The following is a 23,235-nucleotide window of genomic DNA, read 5'->3' on the forward strand; positions in this document are numbered from 1 at the left end:
GGTAGCAGATGCCTTAGGTCTTTCTCATGTATCTTCACCCCTCCCTTTTTTCACACTTACTCAAAATAAATCCTATTGTTAAAACTAAGCCTAAATTGTATAGCAAAACAGATTTTTTTTTTTTTATAAAGCCAGACAAAGCGAAAGCCCAGGAGGAACAATTTACTGTAGACAGGCAAATAATGGTAGTCAGCAAGGCCATCCAAAGACCCGCCTGCTCACTTCTGTGAATTATAGTGTAATGCATTGCTCATTGTCCTTATTGTACTAGGAGTGTCAGAGGGTTGGTGTCATGGTGGGGCTGGGTGGGATTTGGCTTCAGTGTTGTTATGGCTTCAAAAACAAATTGCTGCCCTTGAACAGGATTCGTCCCGGTTCTGATGGCCTTGCAGCACCAAAGCTATTGAACTCCCGTTTTTGTTATGAACAATTCCCCACTTTGCAATCAATCCGTTAGATTGACAATACATTAGTTAAGGTATGGCGCTAAGCTCGTCATTATTTCATGACATTTCACACTACAGTGGTGGAGGAAGAAAGAAAACATGACCAAATTACTCCTGGGTCGTACTTTGCATTACAAACAGTTTTCAGCATGAGCAGAACAGAACAAAACACCCTTAAACGTAATTGTACGTGCTGTATGCTTCATTTGTTTAGAGAAATAGCGCACTGCTGCATTCGCATGCAACCGCTCCCATGAATCACATGTTCAGCTCGTTTGCCTGAAAGAGTTTCGATTAAGATAACAAGCACGGTGCTGAGTGAAAACATCGACCAGGTGAAGCTCAGCTTGATGAGGTAAGACATTAGTATGCTTCACGCAACCAACGATGCATCGCAAGCCTCTCATATGATATCAATTATCTAATGCGGTGGTTCTCAAAAGTTTTCAGCTCGTAGCACCTACGAAAATCATGACTCACCAAGTACCACCACAGTACAATACAGTTGTGTAGTAGGCCCAAGTGTTCATGAAAAATAAAAGGATTTAATCCTAATAATACACAGGGGGTACAAAAGTAGGTATGCAGTAGCATCACATCTGTGGGATTAGTGAGATGAATATATTTTAATTCTGTTTTCTGTCTTATTTTTACCTGCCATATTTTAAGACCTGTACCTGCAATATTTTACTTGATAAGACCTGTAAAGTGAATTCAGAGACTGTTTAGTTAGTTAGTTAGTTAGTTAGTTAGTTAGTTAGTTAGTTAGTTAGTTAGTTAGTTAGTTAGTTAGTTAGTTAGTTAGTTAGGTAGGTAGGTAGGTAGGTAGGTAGGTAGGTAGGTAGGTAGGTAGGTAGGTAGGTAGGTAGGTAGGTAGGTAGGTAGGTAGGTAGGTAGGTAGGTAGGTAGGTCGGTCGGTAGGTCGGTCGGTCGGTAGGTAGGTAGGTAGGTACGTAGGTAGGTAGGTAGGTAGGTAGGTAGGTAGGTAGGTAGGTAGGTAGGTAGGTAGGTAGGTAGTCATCCACACTCTTTTTTGTTTCTTTTTGTCTGTTTTGCTTTGTTTGATCACACCGTTTGCATGTTTGAAATACAGATTTCACTCACTCAATCAGTCAGTCATGCAGGCCTTCTCTGTCAACTCTTTAACTATGTGTGATGGTATACATACGTCCTGTTTTACATTTTAAAGCATCTCCACGCCCCCAAAAGCAGCTTTGAACAACCTAAGTCTCTGAAGCAAACGGATCCCCACGGGCTGCTCACGCGCCATCCTCAAGAGTATGACAAGAAGCATTTCAATGTTTTTCCAGCTTGCACGGAGGCAAAAAATAACAACAAATGAGCTGTCAAATCAAAGCCTACACTACACTTTCTTTAAATTTTAACATTCATCTCCTCCCCATCCCTCTGGCTGCCATCTCTCCCTGCTTAAATGCTATGACGTTCTGTCTGTTGTCCTTTCCCTGGTAGAGACGTTGTTTTGTGGGCTGTAGTGCAGGAAAGGTCAGCGCAGTCACAGGTGGATGTACTGCTGAAGAAAAGGTCATTGTGCCAGAAAAAAAAAGATAGAGGTGCGCATCTGCTGGTTTCACTGAGCCGCAAAGAGAGCAACAGTGAGACAGCTCAGAGGAAGAAAGGAGCGGGTGATATGACGCAGACGTGATATTCGGCAGAGATAAGGTCATGAATCGGTCTGGAGCTTAGTGAAGGAGAGATAGTTGGAATGCTTTTCCAACTACGAACACATTTAATTTCTAGCTGTCTCTAACCATGTTGTTTAAAAACTTTGTCACTCACGCAAAATATTATTTTCCATCGACACCATATAAACAAGCAGCAACTGATCGCTGCCATTGTCAAGCCATACTATTAAATGGATGCCTTTGAAATATCTACACTCTTTATTTCACATCTGTTTCCTCTCTGTATTTTTATATGTACCAGAGCAAACTGCTTCCACCTTGACAATGATGTCATGGGGTTGTGGGCCCTACGCCATATTGTAGCCAGAACAGAGACATACACTGCTTTTCCTCTTTGCCATAAGTCTTAAAAATTGTACTTCTTTGTCCTTACATTTGGTTTTCTTTTACCAGTTTATTTGTTGGAGTATATATAGGGGCGGCATGGCTCAGTGGTAGAGTGGTTGTCTCCAAACCAAAAGGTTGGGGATTCGGTCTCGAGCCATTGTGACCATGTCGGAGTATCCTTGAGGAAGAGAGTATACTGTGTCTACCCAGATGAGTTAGCACCAGTGTCCTGCAGGCTTATCATTCACTCCTCAGGCATGCTCTCTGTTTTCATAGTCCTCTCTATCCCAACTGATTAGCCTACACTGGGGGTAGAAAAAAGGACAAGAGAAACAGGTGGGAATGGGCGAAGGGGGAGGCATAAATAAAAGACTGGTGCACAGGCATGAAAGATAGATGGAGTGCTGTACAGAGGGCAAGTGTGAAACAATTGAAAGAGGAGTAGATACGGGAGGAAAAATGTAGAGAGCAAAAGAAATAACGGTCAGGGAAAGTGAGGGGTGAGGAAAGCAAAATAGCGGGGGAAAGCAAGTGAGCAGTGCGCCGCGTGTCATCAGCCCCCCTGGCGGGAACAATCCATCTCAAATTGATCTTCCAGCTTGGCCCAGCAGGGCATTCCGAATCAATCTCAAATTGATCTCTGTGCCAGAGGTCGGGAAAACTAGCAGTGGAGCTTATCAGAAATATAGTGGTGCTGGGAGGATCTGACAGGGAAACTTATCACACTGCACAACAGGAAATGGGCTCGGAGCCCCCGGGGTGGCAAGGGGGCGAGCTTGCACCCTATACACACCCACGCACGCGGTTGCGCACAGATTGGACGTCTCTGCATGTGCCCAACACAAAAGTACACATGCACCCCCTGTGTTCAGCACTACAGAGAGGCAGTCAACACGCGCCCCTCACATACACTATGTGCGGGCTTCATTCATCACACATCTAGAGGCAGTTTTAAAAAAAATAGGGAAGTTTACCAGACTTAAAGTCAATTTGCTTTAAAATGCCATCTGAGGCCTGCAGCACTTAATGACTTTTAACACATTCAGTGTGTCCTCACCAAGTCTGTGTGAGGGACTTCAGAGAAAATAATCAATATTTTGCATTTGGATGGTGAGTCAGCTCTTTGAGTCACCGTGTGTCTTCAAGTCTAATAAATGTAAACCACATAAGCTACGCTTCAAATGTGCTTTTAACCAACACAGTGTCAATAAGAACACTTAAAAGATAAAGAGAAAAAAAATAAGAACTCATTGTAAAAGGCAGAGGCAAGTCACAGAATTGGGTGTGTGAAAATGAGGGAAATGGTGGAGGGTGTTTATGAGGCAGCAGGAGCCTTTTTGTCAGTCGAGAACGACAAAATCTGTCTGTCAGCACAGAGGGTCAACAGAGGTCAGCAAGGAGAATGAATTTCATGGTTTCTAGTAGGGCTGCGTGATATGGCCTAAAATATATCATGGTATAAATGATATACCGAACTTACAAACTTACCAAACTTACACAAACTATACTGCGTATTGTGATACATGCAGAAGTGTAAATGTTATAAGGAAAATGTTTCCGAATGGGTTATTGTCCCTAACTTACGCAAAATTTAAAAAAAAAATGTCTCAGTGGACTCCTGGAAAAACTCATCATTTTAATTGATTGTTTCAACTGGTTTTATTTCTGGACTTGGTTTACTCATGTTTTTGCAGTTTTATTCCTTAAATTTAATGTACTTCCCGTCATTGCTGGCTTTCCCTCAGTTTTCTTTACACGCAAGTTTTTAACTCATTTCTCATGATATTCTTTTTAGACTGTTCACATTCATATATATTTCATCTTGTCTGCAAACATTTCTCCTTACCATCCAGTATGGCGTCCCGCAGGGTTCTAAGAGAAGCAGTAAAAAATTATTTTTGCTGGTAGAAAAAAAAAAATTATGCTGGCAAATTCTAACAGTTTCTGACACATTCTAGATGGCTGTTGACTGAGCAAGCTAATGTTAGCTGAGGGCAAACTTGTGCCCACCGAGGCTGCGATCCTGGGATGATCGAGAAAATGTCGGTTTTTCCCAAACCTAAAATGACTCTCATGACGATCTTTTGGAATGGCAGCTTATCATGTGTCGATGCTATCCATCAAATGATGTCAGAATATTCACTTTTGTTTTTCTTACTCATGGAATATGCGTTATTTTGCAACAGCACTGGTGTTCACACACCAAGTTGCAACATGTATCGGTAGCTTTTAAAATGTCAGCTCATGAAAACGAAGCAGCAGACTGAGCTAAAATGACAGCAAGGGTTAATTACTCAAGGCAGTCACCAGTAACCTTTTAACTTTGGGCTGCAAGTCAATTTTGACAGGACCTATCACCCGATGGTAGCAACATTACCTTTGACGTTTAGCTTTTTTTCATTCGGTTGATGGGTGGCAGGGGAGGAGGGGTAGCTGTAAGCGCCATGAATGTCACTTGTCACCTTCCTGCTGCGTAATGCGGCTAATTAGAACTAAATATCCCGAAACCTAAAATTTTCCAATTACTGCTCTGCGTGAGACCTTTAGTCTATTTCTTCATGAATGACAAGGAGAGATGCAGCGTCCTTCCCTTACCCTCGTAACACATGCAGTGCATCTAAACATGCCGATGTTAACGCAGCCTGTATTGTATGTCTCGAAACATATTTAGATAAGTTAATCAATCAAATGTTAGAATAGAACCCTTTCTTTGCTTTGAATTTTAATTTTGGATTTCACCAAAACATTGTGTGGAAGAAACTGTGAGGAAAACAAGACCTCGACCCTTTCAAACATGTTTGGAACAAAATACAACACTGAAAGTGTCCATGGTCTTTGCCAGGTCCTTCAACCTCACAAAGGTTTTTGTGGGTGAGTGGACAAATAAAATAAAATCCCACAGACACATGGCAAAATGTTGTAGACAGTATTCACAGTAGAGTGGAAGCTGTTTTGTTTTCCAAGAAGGCACAATTTGATGTCGTCTTTTTTTTCTGTCTGTATATGTAGTGGCCATTTCCACTAATATTTTTCCCCATAGAGTGGGAAAATAGTTGTGCGCCTTGGACCAAATGTTGCAAGTATCTGTCATATATTGACAATCCTGGCTCGACAGACACCGCAGTTATTTTTATAGCTTGGCAAGATGAGTCTTCAGAATTTAAGATGTGAAAAAGGCAGTTTTCAATTTTAATTTAACAACAACAAAACAGTATTTGTCATATTTGTTCCAAAGTCGTTATGACTTGACGGCGCTCTCTAGTAGATAATAATTATAATTTCAAAAAACAATTAGCCGTCTACTGCAATCGAAAATACGCTATGACCAAATATCAGCTTCTGTATAACCTTTCATACAAACTCATCAGGGAAATTCACATTATGAACCTTATCATCAGCCATAGAGATTCAATGATTAAAATTACAGCTTCTCCTTACAGCGGGGTCTGATCTTATCCAGAAGATAAATATCATCTGCCCTGTTATTTTTAAACAGCATGATTCAACAAACCACACCACCACATTCATGCAGCCTGGAGAAGTTCCCCTCTTTCCTTATAATGAGCACTTCTGACAGGACTGTGCCAAGAAGGCCTTGATTCACCTCTGTCATTTGGTGATGCCCTTGCACTTGACTTTGTTGTGCGCGTACGCTAAGTATCTTTAATAATACTCTAACACCTCTGCACACAGGTCGAAAGCCAACTACGACCTTTGAGACTTGTAAATTCCTGAACCGGCCCGCTACCAACATGCTCTGCATTTTAAATAAGAAGATTCAAGCAGCCTTCATCGCTTGCTTGGCAGTCACAACAAAGTCTGACGATCAAATCTGCATAGCAATGACTTTATATTGTGTTTTCATCAACATGGCTCATCATTACCATCTAAATGAACCTAAAGTCTGAGGTCTGAGACCTTTTCGAGGATATATATATATATATAGTGTTGAATATAATGTAATGCTTGTCTCTTTTTGATGCAAGGTTTCTATCCAAACTGCCGCATACTTTCTTCATCTATTTAAGGTGGTTAAAAAAAATCCCACCTGCAATGCAAATGTCCTTTCTCCTCATCATTCTGGATTACTACCTACTGGGTTCATTGCTCGGCCCTGTTTGAATTGCCAACTCCTCAGGATTAACTTGTATCATCATATATTTCAACAAGGGATTTTGGGGGCAGGTCAATTATAGTATACTTGAAATTTTTCCGTAAACTAAATTACAAACACTTTTTAATTTAGCAATTTATTTTATTGTAAATTTTGACCTTGAATGTTAGTACAACCACAGACTTCATGTAGATTAACAAAGCATGACATAACAGATGAAATTTTTCAAGCAAATGCCTATTTTAGCCACGCATGTAGTATTTCTTCAAAAGGTTACATTTTCAAATGGTAATAAGCTTTCCTTGTGATGTTCCAGTTAAAGAGTTTGGCCAATCTTGTGAGCCCTTGTATCCCTGACCATTCAGACATGCACCCACTCCCTAACAAAAGGCCTTTTGAATACCAAAAGTAAAAATAAAACTCCACCCAAGGGAAACTTGCACTGGACACGTGAATAGGGTCCGTGTTATCTCTCCACACGGTGTGTCCATGCACTCCCACATGTAACCTTCATAAACCTGTACAGACATTAATCAATCTCCATGTCTTTTTGTTATTTAATCGGCTTTGACATGCAGTGCTGTGATCTGTATTATTCCTATGCTCACATTCTATTCCTGTTTAATCACAGGTCAGCCAAATGGTTAGACCAGATCCAGTCACAATATTCACTTGCCAGTGTCCTTTTCTGCATGTGCTGGAAGAGCAGTTGATACAAAGGGTTTTTGTTTTGTAATCACTGTAAACACCTGTTACACAGTGAGATTTGAAAGGGGGATTATGTTAATCTTTTGTTTGGACAATCCGTAGCCGTTAAGAGTCTCCTTTCTCATTGCCATTTGTTCTCCTCCATTTTGAAACATCACTTTGTTTCCTGTCACTGAAATAGTAAGTAGCTCAAGAATTTTCCCAACTTGGTGCCCGAAAGCTATAAATTAAGATTTAATGACACAACCATCTGCCCCTTTTTAGGAAACTAGAATACATTGTTAGCTGTGCCAAGGATTTGAGTGCTCAGGATGCTGCTAAAAAGCCAGGCACACTCTTGTTTTCCAGCATAGACATTCTCTGGCTGGTAGACCAGCGGTGCGGGAATCATACCAGGCCGTGCCACGCCTCGGCTTCGCCATCCTGATCCGAGAGGCTAAGCGCATCGGTTGGGAATGTCCACAGTCCGACAGCTGTGGGACAATCTGACTCATCCAGATCACCCTTATGTTGTGACAAAAGCGGTTTTCCATCACAGTTAGGTGTCTGATTTGAATATGTCAGGATTAGATTTTGGTACCACTTTTTGGCACGCGACATCAGAGTACCAACCGACCACTGTAATTTAGGTCAATGGTCCTTCATGTCTAGAGTGAGGCAAACTGGTGAACAAGCGAATTATCACATCAATAGAAATGAGCCGTGCTTGAGGGCCATTCATCCATTTTCTATACCGCTTACTCGGGTCGCAGGTGAGTTGGATCCTACACCAGCTGTTTTGGGGAAAGAGGCGGTGTAAATCCTCAATTGGCTGACAGTCAGTCATGAGGCAGATCTAATGAATCCATATTAACTAAACGCACTAACAAACAATGGAGCGCACTAACTAACAATGGATCAGTTAGGGTTGGCCATACTAGTTGAGAGCCACATTTTATTTGAGAGGAGAGGGAGGACGGGAAGAACAGAAACCTTTAAAGGCCTTTTTATGCAACACTTGTGGCATTCACTGCAGGCTAGGAGTCAGGAGAGCAAACAGAAAATGGTGGCCAAGTACAATCATGTTCATATTTGGCACTGGCTGTTAAGCTGTAAAGCAGATCGTAGCCTGTCTCCACTGGTTTAGAGTCGTTCAAACTTAAAGCACCGGCTTTTTTTTTTTTTTACAGTTTGAATTGATCATATTTCAATTAAATATGCATTTATGTGTCATGATCAATGAAAAAATCCCGTTATTATCACTCCAGTATATGTTGTGACGGAGCAAGATTATTGGACTTGGGCACTGCTGATTATAAATAGTCGCTCGGGCAATAACAAGAATAGGAAAAAAACGTTGCCTTCTTCCTGTATTAAGCAGCCATTTGCAAAGAGTGAACGGGGAATTCAAAATGTTGACCTTTACACACTTCCTGTAGTTGAATTTGTAGGTGGGTCACACTGAGCTATAACCTTCCAGGAAATGAGGTGAAGTAGCACACTCATCCTTTCTCACTCTGTCCACTCCACTCGTATCCAGCTGCCAATTGAGTGTGGCTTTACCATCAATGAGTGCTGCCACTGGCATCACGGAGACAAGTCAGATACGATGTGGAGTGAGGTGGGCAAAGAGAGAAGCAATCATTCTTTTTCGGGACACATATTATCAAGTCTCCTGCTCCCTGATGTATCCCATGTTGTCTCTCCTCACTCTCACTCTCAGTGCCTTTTTGACGCAGCAACACTCCATCAGAGTACAGCTCCTCGGCTTCTTTTTTTTTTTTTACGATAACGTGGCCGGGGCAATCAAACCTAACGTGCTGTCAGACATTCAATGCTACATAAACTAAAGACAGGAAAAATGATTGCAATCGGAAGCACAGTGCTTATCTCAAGATGAATGGATTGCTTTCAGCCTATAATCCAACCTTGATGCATTTATGAGGGTCGCTCGTTGACTCCAGTAGCCTTGCACTGGTAAATCAGCACATGTACTACGTCGTCCTGTACATTCACACGATGCGGTCCGGTGAGCCAAGCAATAATGGACATTGAGGAGTAGATTACATGGTGCTGTGTTCAGTATTGATATTCTACTAGCATGAACATGTCATTGATTGGAAAAGTATGTGATGACTGCATGTTAAAGTAGGCCGTGGGGAAATAAAGATGAAAACAAAACAATCAAAAAAATATATATATATATATATATTAATTTTGCCAACTTTCCATATTATATAATTCCATATATAATATGGAAAGTTCTCAAAATTAATATATTTACATTACAAGATGAGGAATCTGCAGCTCAACCTCCTTGAAGACACTGCCAGGACAATCAAGGGCACCTCCGACATCCATTTTTTCATTGATTTTCATATTATGTATTACTTGTGCCCTCTCTGCATCCATTACAACCTGGTGATCCTGAAAGGGGGATCCTTCCATCTGTGGTCCCTTCTCAAGGTTTCTCATTTTCCCCTGGCAGGGGTTTTTTGAGTTTTTCCTTGCCCTTTTGGGAGCTTAAGATCAGGGGATGCTTTGAGAATAATTGTCAATTTTTGTCTATGTGAAGCCCTTTGAGACTGTTTGTGATTTAGGGCTATACAAATAAACTTGACTTGACTTGATTTCACATTTTATATTTCATGTACATGATGTAATATTTTACCAAATCAAAGAAGGCCATGCATATGTTTTGCCATGAGTATAAGTTCATTCTACCATTTTTATTTACTTACTTACAGGTGAGCATATTGCATTAATGAGCAGAAGTAAGCGTTAATGTTACTGCAATATCTGTAATCATAATTGTTTTTAAAATTGTATGTACCAATAGGTGACCATGTATGTCGATGTTCAGATTGCATTGCCAAAAAAAAAAAAAAAAAAAAGAATTCACAAACTAGTTTTAGTTCAGTTCGGCAGTGACTCTGCTGATTTTAGGCTTTTGGTGTGGGGATGCACACAGACACACATGCAGGCCAGTTTAACACATACACACATTGAGGCAGATGATTTATAGCCAGCCGTGTCTAATGGATTGCTTTGGCACTTGAGAAATTATGAAAAGAAATTAATTAGCCTTTACTGACCCCTGTGTCCATCTGCCCCCCCCCCCCCCCCGTCTCTCTCTCCCCACTCTCTCCCTGTCTCCTCTCTCACTTTCTCTGTCTCTCCCCCTCTCTCTCACACACACACACACAAGCACACACCCACGCACAAACATAAATACACGTTAACCCAGGCGCTAAAGTGTTCATTTTGGAGGTAATTACACTTTAAATAGGCTAATTGCTATGAATTGGTCTTCATTGAATTCCACAAAAATACTTGTTAGTTGTCATGTCATTATTCTACCTCATTGACATGTTGCATTGACCTCGGATGAGTAATGAATCCCCAAATATTTCTCATTTAATATTCAGAGTTACACAACTAATGATGTTATTTAAATACCATAATCACTTGTGTCATCAGTCAAATGGTATTCAACAGGCAATTTGCTGTGATTTAGGGAGACGTTGAAGACTAATTAGTATCACAATGTTAAGTAACGGTGATAGAGCAAAACTAAAAAGACAAAACATACATACGTGCATACTGTACTTTAAAATGCACCGTAAGGATTATTTGACTATTGAACTATTTGACGGTCAAGTACAAAACGATTTATAATCCAACAGCTGCTAAACAGATGACAATGACAAAATAGATTATTGCTGCTGATACACTTTGAAAGTAAACAGGCAAACACCAGTATATAACATTTGAGCTGGAGGACTAGCTAAGCCCTAGTCATGTTATTTTCTGTTTTACCTCAGGCTGAATTCACTGAAAGATGTTAATTTTTCTGCAAACAGAGTATAATGATTTTGCTTTTTGTGGCTTGTGGTTGCATAATTATCGAAAAAGTACATTAGTTTTATAAAATATTGTACAGAGACCAGTCACTGGCAAATTGACATCCTTTCCCCCTCCATTTAGATCCACTTTTTTATTTCTCCATTTAACGTCAGAGCCCTTGACTCTCCAAAGGTACTCTTTTTGCATTTCAATCATGTAAAAAAAAATAAAAAATACATCCTTTACTTCATGTGCTTTGCAGTGAGCTTGAAATGCAATAAAATTAGTTGGAGGAGGAAAAACATGTAAAACATGCAGGATAGTTGCCCTCGGCGACAGGAGTTTGACACCTGTGGTCTAAGGGAAAGGTAATTTTACTTGAGTACAATTTTTGGCTCTGCTGCCAAAAATCTCTGCTTTTGTTGAACTCTTACATTGGCCACACGGCAATGCCGGGAATCTACTACTCTGTTCTAATGAGGGTTATTCTAGTTCTGCAGAACCCGTGACACCCAACTCAAACAGCATGCTCTCAAACACTATGACACGGTCTTTATATTGGCATGTGCACAGCTTCCCCACAAGCACTCATTATGAATTATTTTGTGGCTGTCTGTCTCCTGAGCGTAGGAAGCCATCTGGTGCGAGACATACAAGTGCCACTGTGAGTAGAGAACATAATTAAAGTCCATTCCAAAATAGGTTTAGATGCACACGAGCGAAACAAGGATGTTTCCGACATAAAAGTGCAAGTGTAATTGTGACGGCTTGCCCTTCTTATTCCAACATTAAAAATGACATCTCGGTTGTTCTCCACTGATCCGCCTACCCGAGCTACCCAGGAGCAGATGGCACAGACTGAGAGTGTGTATACTTTCCTAAAATATGTTGAAGCAACCTGAAAAAATAACACCATTTTGCCAATTCACTGATGGATCATTTGGACGTGTGCTCTGAAATGACTATTTGATCAAAATGTACATCCATCCATGATCTACTGCCTAGCCGAGACTGGTCAAAGTCAAGGGAAAGCTGGAGCTTATCCCAGTTTTGCAACGTAGTGTGAGAGGCACACTGGACAAATCCCCTATCAATCACAGGCTGGAAACATATAGACTAACAATCTCACACCAAGAAATACTGATGGTTTGCTTTCCTTGGACTTCTTTTTTTGGGGGGAATATAATGCCATACATGATCCTAACCTTTTACATTGTCCTGGACAACATTACATTTTCTCTTTTTATGACTTAAAATAATAATACAAAACTGTTTTGATTGCGTGTTGTTTGTAAAAAAAATAATGATACACCTGCAGATGCAGAGGCCTTTTTGAAAAAGTTACCAAATATGGTTACTTGACCGCAAAATTGTTACAAACCAAATGTAAGCATATGCAGTACAGGAGTATACTTGTCCAATGTTCATTTGATCCAATTCACAATGGGCTTTCGATCCTACAACTGCATTGAAGAGTGATTGAGGAATTGAGTAATGGAGATGATGAAGGTGGGTCTAGAAGAAAGCTCTTCGGTTGAATGAAAGGACAATGAAAGTCAGCGGGGTAGCGACATGAGGGATTATTAGCAGCTATGTGCAGACATTAGGGAGGAATGTTCAAGTCTAACACGCTGGTGTGTAATCTCACTCAGGCTTTGTGTCACTTCTCGCCTATATATTCCTTCCTCATTACGCATAGGGGTGTGTGGGTGTGTCATTTTTTATATATATATATATGTATGTGTGTGTAATATTTCCAGATAAACTGATTGTGTGCTGTTACTGCAGCATGTTGACAACCTGGGAGCATAACATGTAGTTTTGACAAATACTTTACTAACCCTTCCCTCCCCTCTCTTCTTTGTGTCCATCCTTGCAGCACCGAGTTTGACCTGGATGACAGCTATGAGGACTACTATGACAGGTACTGGCAGGAAGCAGGACAAATACCTGAGTGAAAGTGTGTGTGCATGTGTGTGTGAGTGTGTGTGTGTGTGTGTGTGTGCGCGTGCATGCGTGTTTGTGCTAAAGAGTCTGAAGAGTCTTCATCCCTGATTTGATTTATTTTGCTATGTCCGTTAATGAATGCCCCACGGGTTGTCAGTCAACTTGAGCTGCATGGGTTGTGAGTGCACTCAATCATTTGCCTAATAGCACACATTTTTATAACGTTTTTGGAAAACAAGAAAAAAACACAACAAACTGGAAAAAGAATTTACACGCACGAGCTTGCTATAGTCACATGACCAAACCAAGTCAACAGGTGGACCATGATTCGCTGTTACTTGAGCTCTGAGCAACTTTTTAAAGGTAATTATTTGACTCTGGCCTACATGAAGTTATTGGATTCATTATAGAGAAAATATTAACTTACTGCTGAAAATGGGTAAATACGTAAAGTATTCATTTAAGACCTATCCTGGGGCACGTTCTGGACTGGCTATCAATTGCACTTATGAACAATTTAGAGTCTTCGATTAACCTAACATTCATGTTTTTAGAATTGTATAGTAATGAAAGATAAAACCACAGAAATTAACATTGAGAACATTGACATTGAGAAATTTGCAACTTGTAAGGTATCAATTCAAGCATAATATTGGATTTATAAATCTGAATTCCATTCAATTGAGCAAGTGTACCTAACATGCCAAGTCAGATTTATTGCAAAACATGTCTACCTGTCTTATTGGTTGGTTATTGCCTCTTGGTAGAGTTTGTTCATCTATTCTATATAAGCAAAAAAAAAAACAGTTTGCAGTGTAGCATCTAGTTTGAAAGACTGCAACTTAGAGTGACTTTGTATCATTGGTCCAAAACTGAAATTGCTCAGGGACCTTCATAGTATATCCCCCTGGTTTATGCGCACAAAGACACACACTGGTGCTCTGTTGTTTTGTGTATTAACTGTCACCGTTTCCTCGATGCTGTTTTCCTAGCTCTGCAATTTCCCCGCCTTTGCTCAGGGGGGGCAACACTTGCCACTGATTTTCAATTTGTTTTAACACAGCGCATGATTACCCCATGCCGCTGGCCAGCATAAGTGACAGCTAAATGTGTGTGTATGTTTGTGTACCTACTGCGTTTGCACATTTTTACACGCAAACTCTGCAAGAACTGCATGCGTTTGCATTTGGGCACTAGCGTTTCTTATTAGTGCACATCAGTGCGCAATAGGGATTGACGTCACAGTTATTGTCCTGTCTCACCTTGTGAAAACATGAAGGAAATGTTCGGACACAAAGATAACTGCTCGAGTTGCCAAAGCTGCTTTCCACCGGGGGGGTCTAATCCATGGAGACAAACACGCACACACGCACACTTTGCCGTAATCCTCTGTCATCTTCTGAGCTCCCATTTTCTGGGATGACACTTCAGAGCCAGCGTAACAACACATTGTCTGTGTGCCCCAGCAGGCTGCTCCAAGGGACTTTAACTCCCATGAGCCATTTGGTCCCTATGTCTCCCCACACGGACAAAACTCAAAGCCTCTAATCTCGCACATTTTTGGCAGCCTAATACACTTCATCCCGATGTGACAAGAGTGAAGTGTGTCTGCGTGTACGGGTGCGTGCGTGCGTGCGTGCGTGCGTGCGCCACTGATGAGCACAGTTTGTTTGAGCTCTCGGCTCAGCAGAGAGGCTTCAGAGGACATCAGAGTGGAAAACCAAAGAAAACACTTCTAGGAACTGTGACTGACTGACTGGCTAACAGCTCAATCAGTAAACCTGCATTAAGTGCTCGCTGCTGACAGCTTGCCTCCCTCTTGTTGTTGGCTTTGTTCAAACTATTTGCAAGCAACTGGGGAAATTCAGTTTTTCCCACAAAAGGCTTGGGAGAAACCTCACGTTATAAATTAATCAGACGTTCCTAACTTTGAATTCTTCGTAATTCATTAGGACATTTTGGGCAGTTGTACAATTCGAATTGAGGAAAACACTTCTATTTTTAGAGCACAAATCAAAGTTGATAAATGCATGTTTGGATTAGTTGGGAGTGGAATCCTGACCCCAATCCCTACTAAACAATTTTCATCAGTGACCTTTGACCTCACAAATGCAGCAAACCATAACTGGACGATTTCTGTACCAGAAAGAAAGAGAATTCCGGTCTCGTAGTGGTTAAATCAATTTCGGTTGCATTTTTTTTCAAATATCAACTCCATGCACAGTTGTGTCTGGTAGGAAATTGGCCTGAGAGGGTGTTAGTGGCACCCCTTGCTTGGTGGTGAGCTATTGATTGACCATGGCAAGACCAATTACATTCAGTGACAGATAGAGACATGCAGCCCTCTGCAAGGATGGGCCAATTCCAGAGCAAGAATAATTAGATAAACCTAACAGAAGAGAGAATATAAAGACACACGTGTAAAGACTAAAAATGTTTTGTTTGTTTATTTTATAATCTTATTTCTGACATTCGTACAATTTATATGAAATATTTTTATATTAACCTAAGGTTTTGTTTCTCTTGTAATATTTTCAAATAATTTTAATCACAATTCACAACAAATGTCTTGTCACTCAAATTCAAAACAAGTGCTAAATCAACTATGTATCATTATTTTACTTGATGCTACTGTATTGTTTATTTTTTGTTTTATTTTTCATTCACACATGAAATGTTTTGTTTTGCTTCAAAGTTTGTTTGACAGAAACTTTAAATTTTCTAGCATGATTGATTGAGGTTCAATTTAATTGATGTCTGTTTTCATTCTAGGGTGTACGACTACCAGCGTGTCCCTGCATCTCTGTCTCCCCCGCCTTCAATGGGGCCGAGTCTACCCAAACGATCCCGATCTTCTTCTTACTCCTCCAAGCACAGACGCAGTCGAGACAGAACCCACTCCAAAAGCTCCAGAGCCCACTCCACTAGTTCCACCATAGCCAAGTGTGAGTAACATGGGATGTATTTCAAACCACGTGGTAGCTCATATTCCGGACAGATGTGAGGCCATGAATATTTATGTACGTAATTGTCCAATAATAATAATATAATAATTGTCTACATTTACATTTTAGCCTTCTATGGTCACTTTAAAAAATATTGCTCAATTCCAATAAAAACTCAAGAGTTTATTTTATTGTATTATTATTATTATAATTATTTATTTACATATCTTTTACAATAAAGGTCATCCCTTCACTGTAAGAACCTCTTCAATATTTATAGACGCAAGCAATTGATAACTGCATGAATCTTTAGAGCCTATAGGTTACTTGAAAATATGAACCTGTAAATATAAGATACAACACCAGAAGGGTTTTTTGAACAAGGCTTACAAGCAGGCACAATCAATTATCTGTAATGAAGTGTGTCAGTGCTTCTAGTGTTTTGGTAGATGTGGGTCACATCTCAGTCCTTCCTCTGTCCCCGCAGTGGACATGGAGGAGTTACAGGTGATTAAAAAGGAGCTGACTCTGATAAAGACACAGATCGATGGACTGCTTGACAGTCTTGACAGGATGGACACACACACGAGCGACCATAAAGGTGAGGCTCTCATTCAGAAAGACTGCGGTGGCAAAAGGAGAGGCAAGGGAGGTCAAACAATAAATCATCTATTTTCACGTCCCAACATTTTTAGGCTGACTCAAGTGAAATGCAATATTTCTGATTTCTGCTCAATTTGTTCCACGAGTCACGCGTCTGATCAAAATCATTCAGGAGCCCTTGCTTCTGAGTGATTGCGAGACAGGGCTGGTGATTTACCTGACAAATCCATTATTTTTCCACCAGCCAGGAATTTTGAAATGTTGAACAAGGTCGATATCGACTGCAGTGGGGAGATGGGGACTTATGGCACTTTAATAACATGCTGAACAAACAGGGTGGTTGGAAGCTCTGTGACAGATGACGCCTCAAAATTGAACAATACAAAATTGGGACCAAACTGTAAGAGCTATTGCTGCCCTCCTGTGGACATCTGAAGACATTATAGCCAGGTCAGGGCATCATAACCCAACCATCAGTCAGGAAAAAAAATTGTCTCATTTACCTACATAAAAAATCTGAATGAGCCTTTAGTTAAGATTCAGCTCTGAAGATGCTTGGTTTAAATTTGAACTATTTCATTACAGTGACAAATATGGAAATATCTATTGTGCATGTGTCAACTTACGTAATAGCCCACTTTTACTGTATATCCCGCCCCTCAATTATAGCAACAATATGTCCCCCCCCGGCCTTCAAAGCTTTCAAAGAGAAATTGAGCAATTACATCATTAGCCATAAATGTTTTCTAAGAACGTTTAAAAAGGATTGGGCAATTATGATATTAGGCTAACAATTTGCACTGGCCTCTCTGCTAGACTATTTTCAGACAGTCTTCTTCGACTAAAATCTTTTATAAAATATCAAATATATAAACTACTTGTAAATCATTAATAAACATGCATTAATGACGCAGAAGTTTACAATAATTAGCTCACTTGGCAAGTTCAAACTATTTGGCTACATTTCACTATAAGATTATGCATATTTAAGATTGCTCATTTATATATTGAATTGAATTTTACTTTTATTTTTTGTTAGACTAGACAAAAGTTTGTATTTAGCATGTATAGTCGCTCGCTGATTTGGTCATTCACTATACTATACATATTCATTATACACTTAACTCACTTAACACAATCTGTCACTCTGGCCATTTCTCAATGTAAATACATGAATATAATACAATATGTCACACTGTGATATAAAAAAAACTCAACTTCTCATTCAGACTATTTCATCCTTTCCATCCATCGTTTAATGTTTAAATGTTCTCACTGTTCATTCCCAGACTCTCCTTTGAGGGAGGAAAGTCCAGCTTGCTCACTGTACTCCGGCAGTCCAGAGCACTCTCTTTCTTCCCTCTCCCCACCAAGTTCTTGCCATCGAATCCACAAGGAAACCTCAGTACCGGGAGGGCCCAATGATAACCACCATATGGTAACTGAAAACAACTCAGATGAAACATAGTACTAATTTCTATGTCCTTAAGTTTTTGTTGGGTGAGATCATTCACAGGCCATTTTGTAAGGTACGAAACAATTTAACTCAATCTAGTTAAGATGTTTTTTGGGTTTAGATTTAACTACCGTATATTGAGTTACAGCTGGTTATACTGTGTGGATAATATTTCGATGATGTGAGGCCTGTTAAAGCAGTCATAGACAGCATGGATATAACTCCCATTTGTGAATGGTTAGCTGCCTCTGCAGTATAATACAACCAATTCACGTTTTGCCCAAAGTTCAGCTCTCCGCAAGCTTGAATGGAATTAGTATAGAAAAGGGATGAAGAAATGGATAGAACCTTATTTAAATGATGACTTGGAGGGTATTGAGTAAGAGTTATGAATGCGTAAGTCTTAAGACTACTGTGTAATCTAATCGATTGAAAACGGAGTCATTCTAATCTTGCAATATCATGGCTCTCTTTGTTTTATACGGCAGATAAACAATCACAGCTCAGATCCTGAAGAGGAAATATGAGTCTTGAAGAAAACAACATGCAGAAGACAAGAATGGAGCGACAAATGTGAACAGCAAACGATCAAGCCAATATTTTTATTCCACTGGGAGTGCACATATTATTCAACACTTAATTTGACTTGTTGCTGGAACTGCATTTTTGTGGGAAGAAAAAGTAACAACAACACAGATTAAATTATACTACAAGATGTTTTAAGATGGACGAAGCAGAAAGTAGTTAAATCGACCCAGTAGTTGTGAAAGACAGTTGGGGGGTAGAATCCTGCGCCCGTATGTATTCCTATTGTGCTGTACCAGTGTATTTGCATGACTTCAAAGACTTGAGCAATAATCCAAATAAAGTATTGAATTTTTAATCCAAATGAGGAATCGGAACCCTATGCTGAGAACATAAACACAATCCGGTACTAATTTTTGTTTATCGCAATCATTTAAGGCTTCTTTTGAATGACTGTGGAATGTGGAACAAACTCATACATGGTCATTTATGTGTTGCTAAAAGGACAAGAATGTTTTGCTCCCTCGTGATGCTTTACTTGAGCAAAGATAGAAAACAAATGGTTTATAAGGCTCCTTAGTTTAGACTTTACTTGTCCATTTATCCGAATGAGTAATACCGAAGTATGTGCAGTTAAAACAATGTGCCAACCACACAAACTTTAGAATTTTCAGAATTCAGTATGAAGCTACTGTTTTGCATAGAAACTAATTTTGTTGCTCAACTCACACGTCATACATTTAAAGTATCACGCCTCACGGGGTGAGTAAATTATAGAGATTAGTCGGTCATGGGGCATTTACTCAACAAAGGGCAATTCTCTTATTCTTGATGTATTAGTATACCGTTTTGGAGTCTTTTGAGTATTTTTAAAGATTTAGGAAAGTGCTTCGACTTTTTCCCAGCTTGACTTTGGCACAGTGTTGTGTCAAAATGCTGTGACCCAGGTCAGTGTGTATTACTGTGCATTCTTGTAAACTTAACTGTAAGTGTTCAGCTGTCGAATTCCACTTTTGCTTTATTTTGTATAAAAAAAAATACATGTATACAAACAATGATGTTATTATAAATTATATGGTGTTTCATGTTTTTGTCACCATTCCTGAGACGAGCCAAGTGGAAAATACTCATTGTCACTAGTAAAGGTATTTTCATATTGACAACACGAGTCATGGGAGTGTGTTATTATTTCACTGGCATGTGATGGCATGAAGTAAAGTTGTGCCTTGAGATGCTCTTTTCGTTTTAAAATGATTGAAATTGCCATTAATATGTGCTAGTAACCTTTTTGAGCAAACAGCAGCGGTAGCATTGAAGAAAGATGATTCAAGATTTGAGTGCATTGAGTTATGAGAGCTCTCATGGAACATTAAACTTTAAACTTTTATCTCAAGGCACTATTGTCTATTGTTGAGACCAATCTCTGGAAAATACATAGAATATTTTTTTAAAAAACAGGTTGTCCTAAGTTTACTATCTATCACTAACCAATGATAATGTAGTAGTAGTCATGAATACAGTAAATATTTGTAAGAGAAACATTCCTACATTCAAATAAATGAAAAACTGTGAGTCATGAATACAGTAAATATTTGTAAGAGAAACATTCCTACATTCAAATAAATGAAAAACTGTGAGGAAAAAAAAGAACAAGGTTCCTTACCTTTGCTCTTGTGGTGGACTTAACACTAGACAAGGTCACTGTGTGCCATTCTGAACCACTGCACATCTTCTTTGCATTTTACTGTGGATCAATAACAAAAGTAGATTTGAGTTAGACCAGGATTAAAAGGACTAAAGCACAGTATTAAATTAAAGCAGGAAGAAAAACAGAGTGCAGCCATTAAACTAGCCAGAGAAAACAACTGTTCAATGGGATGAAAGGCCAGCACGTTTGCACATGAGAGCTTGTGTCAACCATTGCTGAGATTTCCAACATTAATGGATTAATAATTCCTACTGTGGAAGCTGTTATTTGAGTTTTGGCTGTCAATTTTTTTTTTCTTAACTATATACTGCATATGATGCAAACGCACTACACACATACAGAATACTCTGAATACTGTAACCTTAAAATGATATTATGTACTGTGCTCATCTACATGTGGTTCAGCCCCAGAACCGCCCACTTTAACAGATTCCAAAGTGCTGCAAGTAAATATGAGGAGGAGCTTAGTTCTTGCAAAACCAGTTTGCTGCTGACGAAAGATAAGTTGGGAATGTTTTCATCAGTGCACATGACTACAAAGAGGCTACAGCAACTCAAGAGTCATATTTTACCTGAAAATAAGGTAAGCATATTGTTCGCTTGACAAAAGGTAATTGTTAGCACTCTTTGCAAAGGGTTACCTCCCTACCTCCTTCAGAATGTAACATATGTGGCATTAATAGTCTGGAATGATTGTCTGTCAGTCCGTCTCTCTTGCCATCTAATCATGTGATTGTATAGAAGATCCAAGCAATGGCAAGTCCTCTGACCACACACGTGCTGAACACCGCCAAGGGTGTCCCTGGGGTCAACATAGCCCTCAGCCTACATCGACTGGACCCATCAACTGAGACCTGGCTGTTGATTAACACCGGGTAAAATATCCATCCATCCATTTTCTTGTCCTCACTAGGGTTGGGGCCTATCCAGCTGACTTTGTCAAGTAAGTGGGAGTAGTCACCAGCCAATCACAGCGGGTAGTATCCTCCTATCTCGCTACACGAGTGCAAAGCGGAATGGAAATGTTTCCTCTTTTAAGCTGCGACAACAAGCATTCCTACATTAATAGAAAGTGCAGTGACACAACCTGTTACCATGTAAACAAAACAAAAGCAGGATTTCAAATGTTGTTTTTAAACTAGCGGTAGGGTTCTAAAGTAGGCTTTCAAAACCAGATAAAGGCTTCAAATTGCGGATATGGTTTCAAATTAGGGTTACAAACAATAGTTTGGGTTTCCAATTAAGGTTTTAAATCTGGTTTAGCATTTTAAAATTGAAGTGGGGTTTCAAATTAGGGGTTTAAATTTACAGGTAAGGTTAGAAACTTATGTTAGGGTTTCAAATTCTGGTTTCAAACCAGGGGTGTGCAGATGCGACCAACATTTGTCAGCCATTATCCCCGGGCATCACCTATAATTTGCACGGACGGCACTGCACTGAAGGAATATTTTGTTGTTGCCGAGAAGTACTGTACATCTAATGAATAAAGAGAAAGATATGAACCACATATTTTTGTAGGATTTCTAGCACGGAAAATGTGTGCACATGCCGAGTAATAAAACAACCTTGAATAAAATAAAATGCATTGAGAAGTCATCATTGTCTAGAAAGGACTAGAAATTAACTTGATTTGTGGTTGTGGAAATGTTTATCTTTTGTCTGTCATGTCATGAATAAAATCCTTCATTATTTTTTATTTTTTTTTCTGAATAGCCACACAAATGCTGATGGCCGTTTCCCGGGACTCATCACAAAAGAGGACTTTCTGTGTGGTGTATACAAATTGCGATTTGAAACTGCTCAGTACTGGGAAAGCATGGGGGAGACCTCCTTTTACCCATATGCTGAGGTGAGACGTCCTTCCAATGAATAACTAATCTAACATTGTTTCGATGTTCTGACACTTACTAGGAAGGCCTAAACAACTTCATTTCTTGACGTTTTTCAATGTTTCTACTGCAGTTAATTCATAGACTATCATACAAAACATGAAAGTTTAAAACATTGCTTAACTTTGTTTTGTTTCAGATTGTCTTCACGATTAGCAACCCAGACCAAAAGTACCACATACCGCTGCTCTTGAGTCCATTCTCGTATAGTACGTACAGAGGAAGCTAGAGGTCAAGTGTGTGGTGACCTTTGGCAATTGGCATCGCTCTTTCCTGTAACCATTTATCCCATTCTCACTGACTGACAATTGTTGTATAGCCATTGTACTCAAAACACAAATGTGCCAATAATTTGATTATTTCCAAGAAAAGGGCAATACAACCAGTATTAGTTTTTTTAATTAAATAATATGGTGGTGATACACTGAATTTAGGTTTCATACTTTATGTGTGTTTTAGATTGTGAATCAGATTATTAAACGTGGTACTGAACATAATTTGTATTGCTTTGTAAGAGGAATGACTGAAGTGGGGTACAAATAAATTATTTTTAAAATGTGATAAACTCTAAAATGATGGAGAGAGAAAAAAATCTGCATGTGTGTGTTTGATGTTTTTCATGCAGTATTTCAACGTTTACCGCACACACGAGAGGATAACTAACTTTTGCACGTCCAAAAGGTGTTGAAAACAAGCTGCAATATTTGTATTGACCATATTCGATCATTTTTAAGTATTTGGGGACATGCATATAAAGTTTAATCAAATTTGTTAATTGCAGAAAAACTTTAGACACTGTGGTAAAAAGTTGTGTCGCCTCACCTGTAATGGGGGAAGATGCAGGGGAGCCTCCCCGATTTGCACACGCAACTCTTTCCTAGGCCATTTCGTTGTAACAATGGAAAAAGTTACCAACATTTCTGCAGCTTTTAAAAAAATCACAACTTCCTCCATTCGTAACATATTGAAATAAAGACTGTCGGCCGGCCAGAAATCAAGGTTATCTTATAAAGTTGTATTTTTATTTACCTTACTCTAT

The 23,235-nt window shown here is 39.5% G+C and overlaps 3 protein-coding genes across 3 annotated transcripts in view; 2 read left to right on the top strand and 1 right to left on the bottom strand.

The window, feature by feature from the left end:
* LOC148400648 (heterogeneous nuclear ribonucleoprotein C) overlaps positions 1-19,762 on the top strand; it is a 28,853-nt gene extending 9,091 nt beyond the window's left edge. Inside the window, exons 3-7 of the mRNA XM_088372153.1 lie at positions 13,003-13,047; positions 15,843-16,015; positions 16,503-16,616; positions 17,908-18,056; positions 18,563-19,762. Coding sequence (XP_088228279.1) covers positions 13,003-13,047; positions 15,843-16,015; positions 16,503-16,616; positions 17,908-18,056; positions 18,563-18,601 — 520 coding nt within the window. The 3' untranslated portion in view covers positions 18,602-19,762. The remainder of the gene's footprint in view (positions 1-13,002; positions 13,048-15,842; positions 16,016-16,502; positions 16,617-17,907; positions 18,057-18,562) is intronic.
* Positions 1-23,164, bottom strand: part of LOC148400647 (fibulin-7-like) — a 64,136-nt gene extending 40,972 nt beyond the window's left edge. Inside the window, exons 1-2 of the mRNA XM_088370581.1 lie at positions 23,019-23,164; positions 20,263-20,343 (exon numbers count right to left, since the gene is read on the bottom strand). The gene's annotated coding sequence lies outside the window, so the exon portion shown is untranslated. The remainder of the gene's footprint in view (positions 1-20,262; positions 20,344-23,018) is intronic.
* Positions 20,702-22,761, top strand: uraha (urate (5-hydroxyiso-) hydrolase a). Its single transcript, XM_088370584.1, has 4 exons — positions 20,702-20,890; positions 21,049-21,182; positions 22,021-22,156; positions 22,336-22,761. The coding sequence occupies exons 1-4, from the start codon at positions 20,702-20,704 to the stop codon at positions 22,423-22,425; spliced, it is 549 nt and encodes a 182-aa protein (XP_088226710.1). The 3' UTR covers positions 22,426-22,761.
* Positions 23,165-23,235: the final 71 nt, after the last annotated feature.

This window comes from Syngnathus floridae, chromosome 3 (assembly GCF_059516105.1).
Source record: "Syngnathus floridae isolate MCC-2025c chromosome 3, RoL_Sflo_1.0, whole genome shotgun sequence".
NCBI lineage: Eukaryota > Metazoa > Chordata > Actinopteri > Syngnathiformes > Syngnathidae > Syngnathus > Syngnathus floridae.

Bases quoted from the DNA above. Each gene is read 5' to 3' on its own strand.
- uraha (XM_088370584.1), top strand. From the start codon at position 20,702: ATGTGGTTCAGCCCCAGAACCGCCCACTTTAACAGATTCCAAAGTGCT. The intron at 20,891-21,048 runs GTAAGCATATTG...GTGATTGTATAG, and splicing joins ATATTTTACCTGAAAATAAG to AAGATCCAAGCAATGGCAAG. The intron at 21,183-22,020 runs GTAAAATATCCA...TTTTCTGAATAG, and splicing joins TGGCTGTTGATTAACACCGG to CCACACAAATGCTGATGGCC.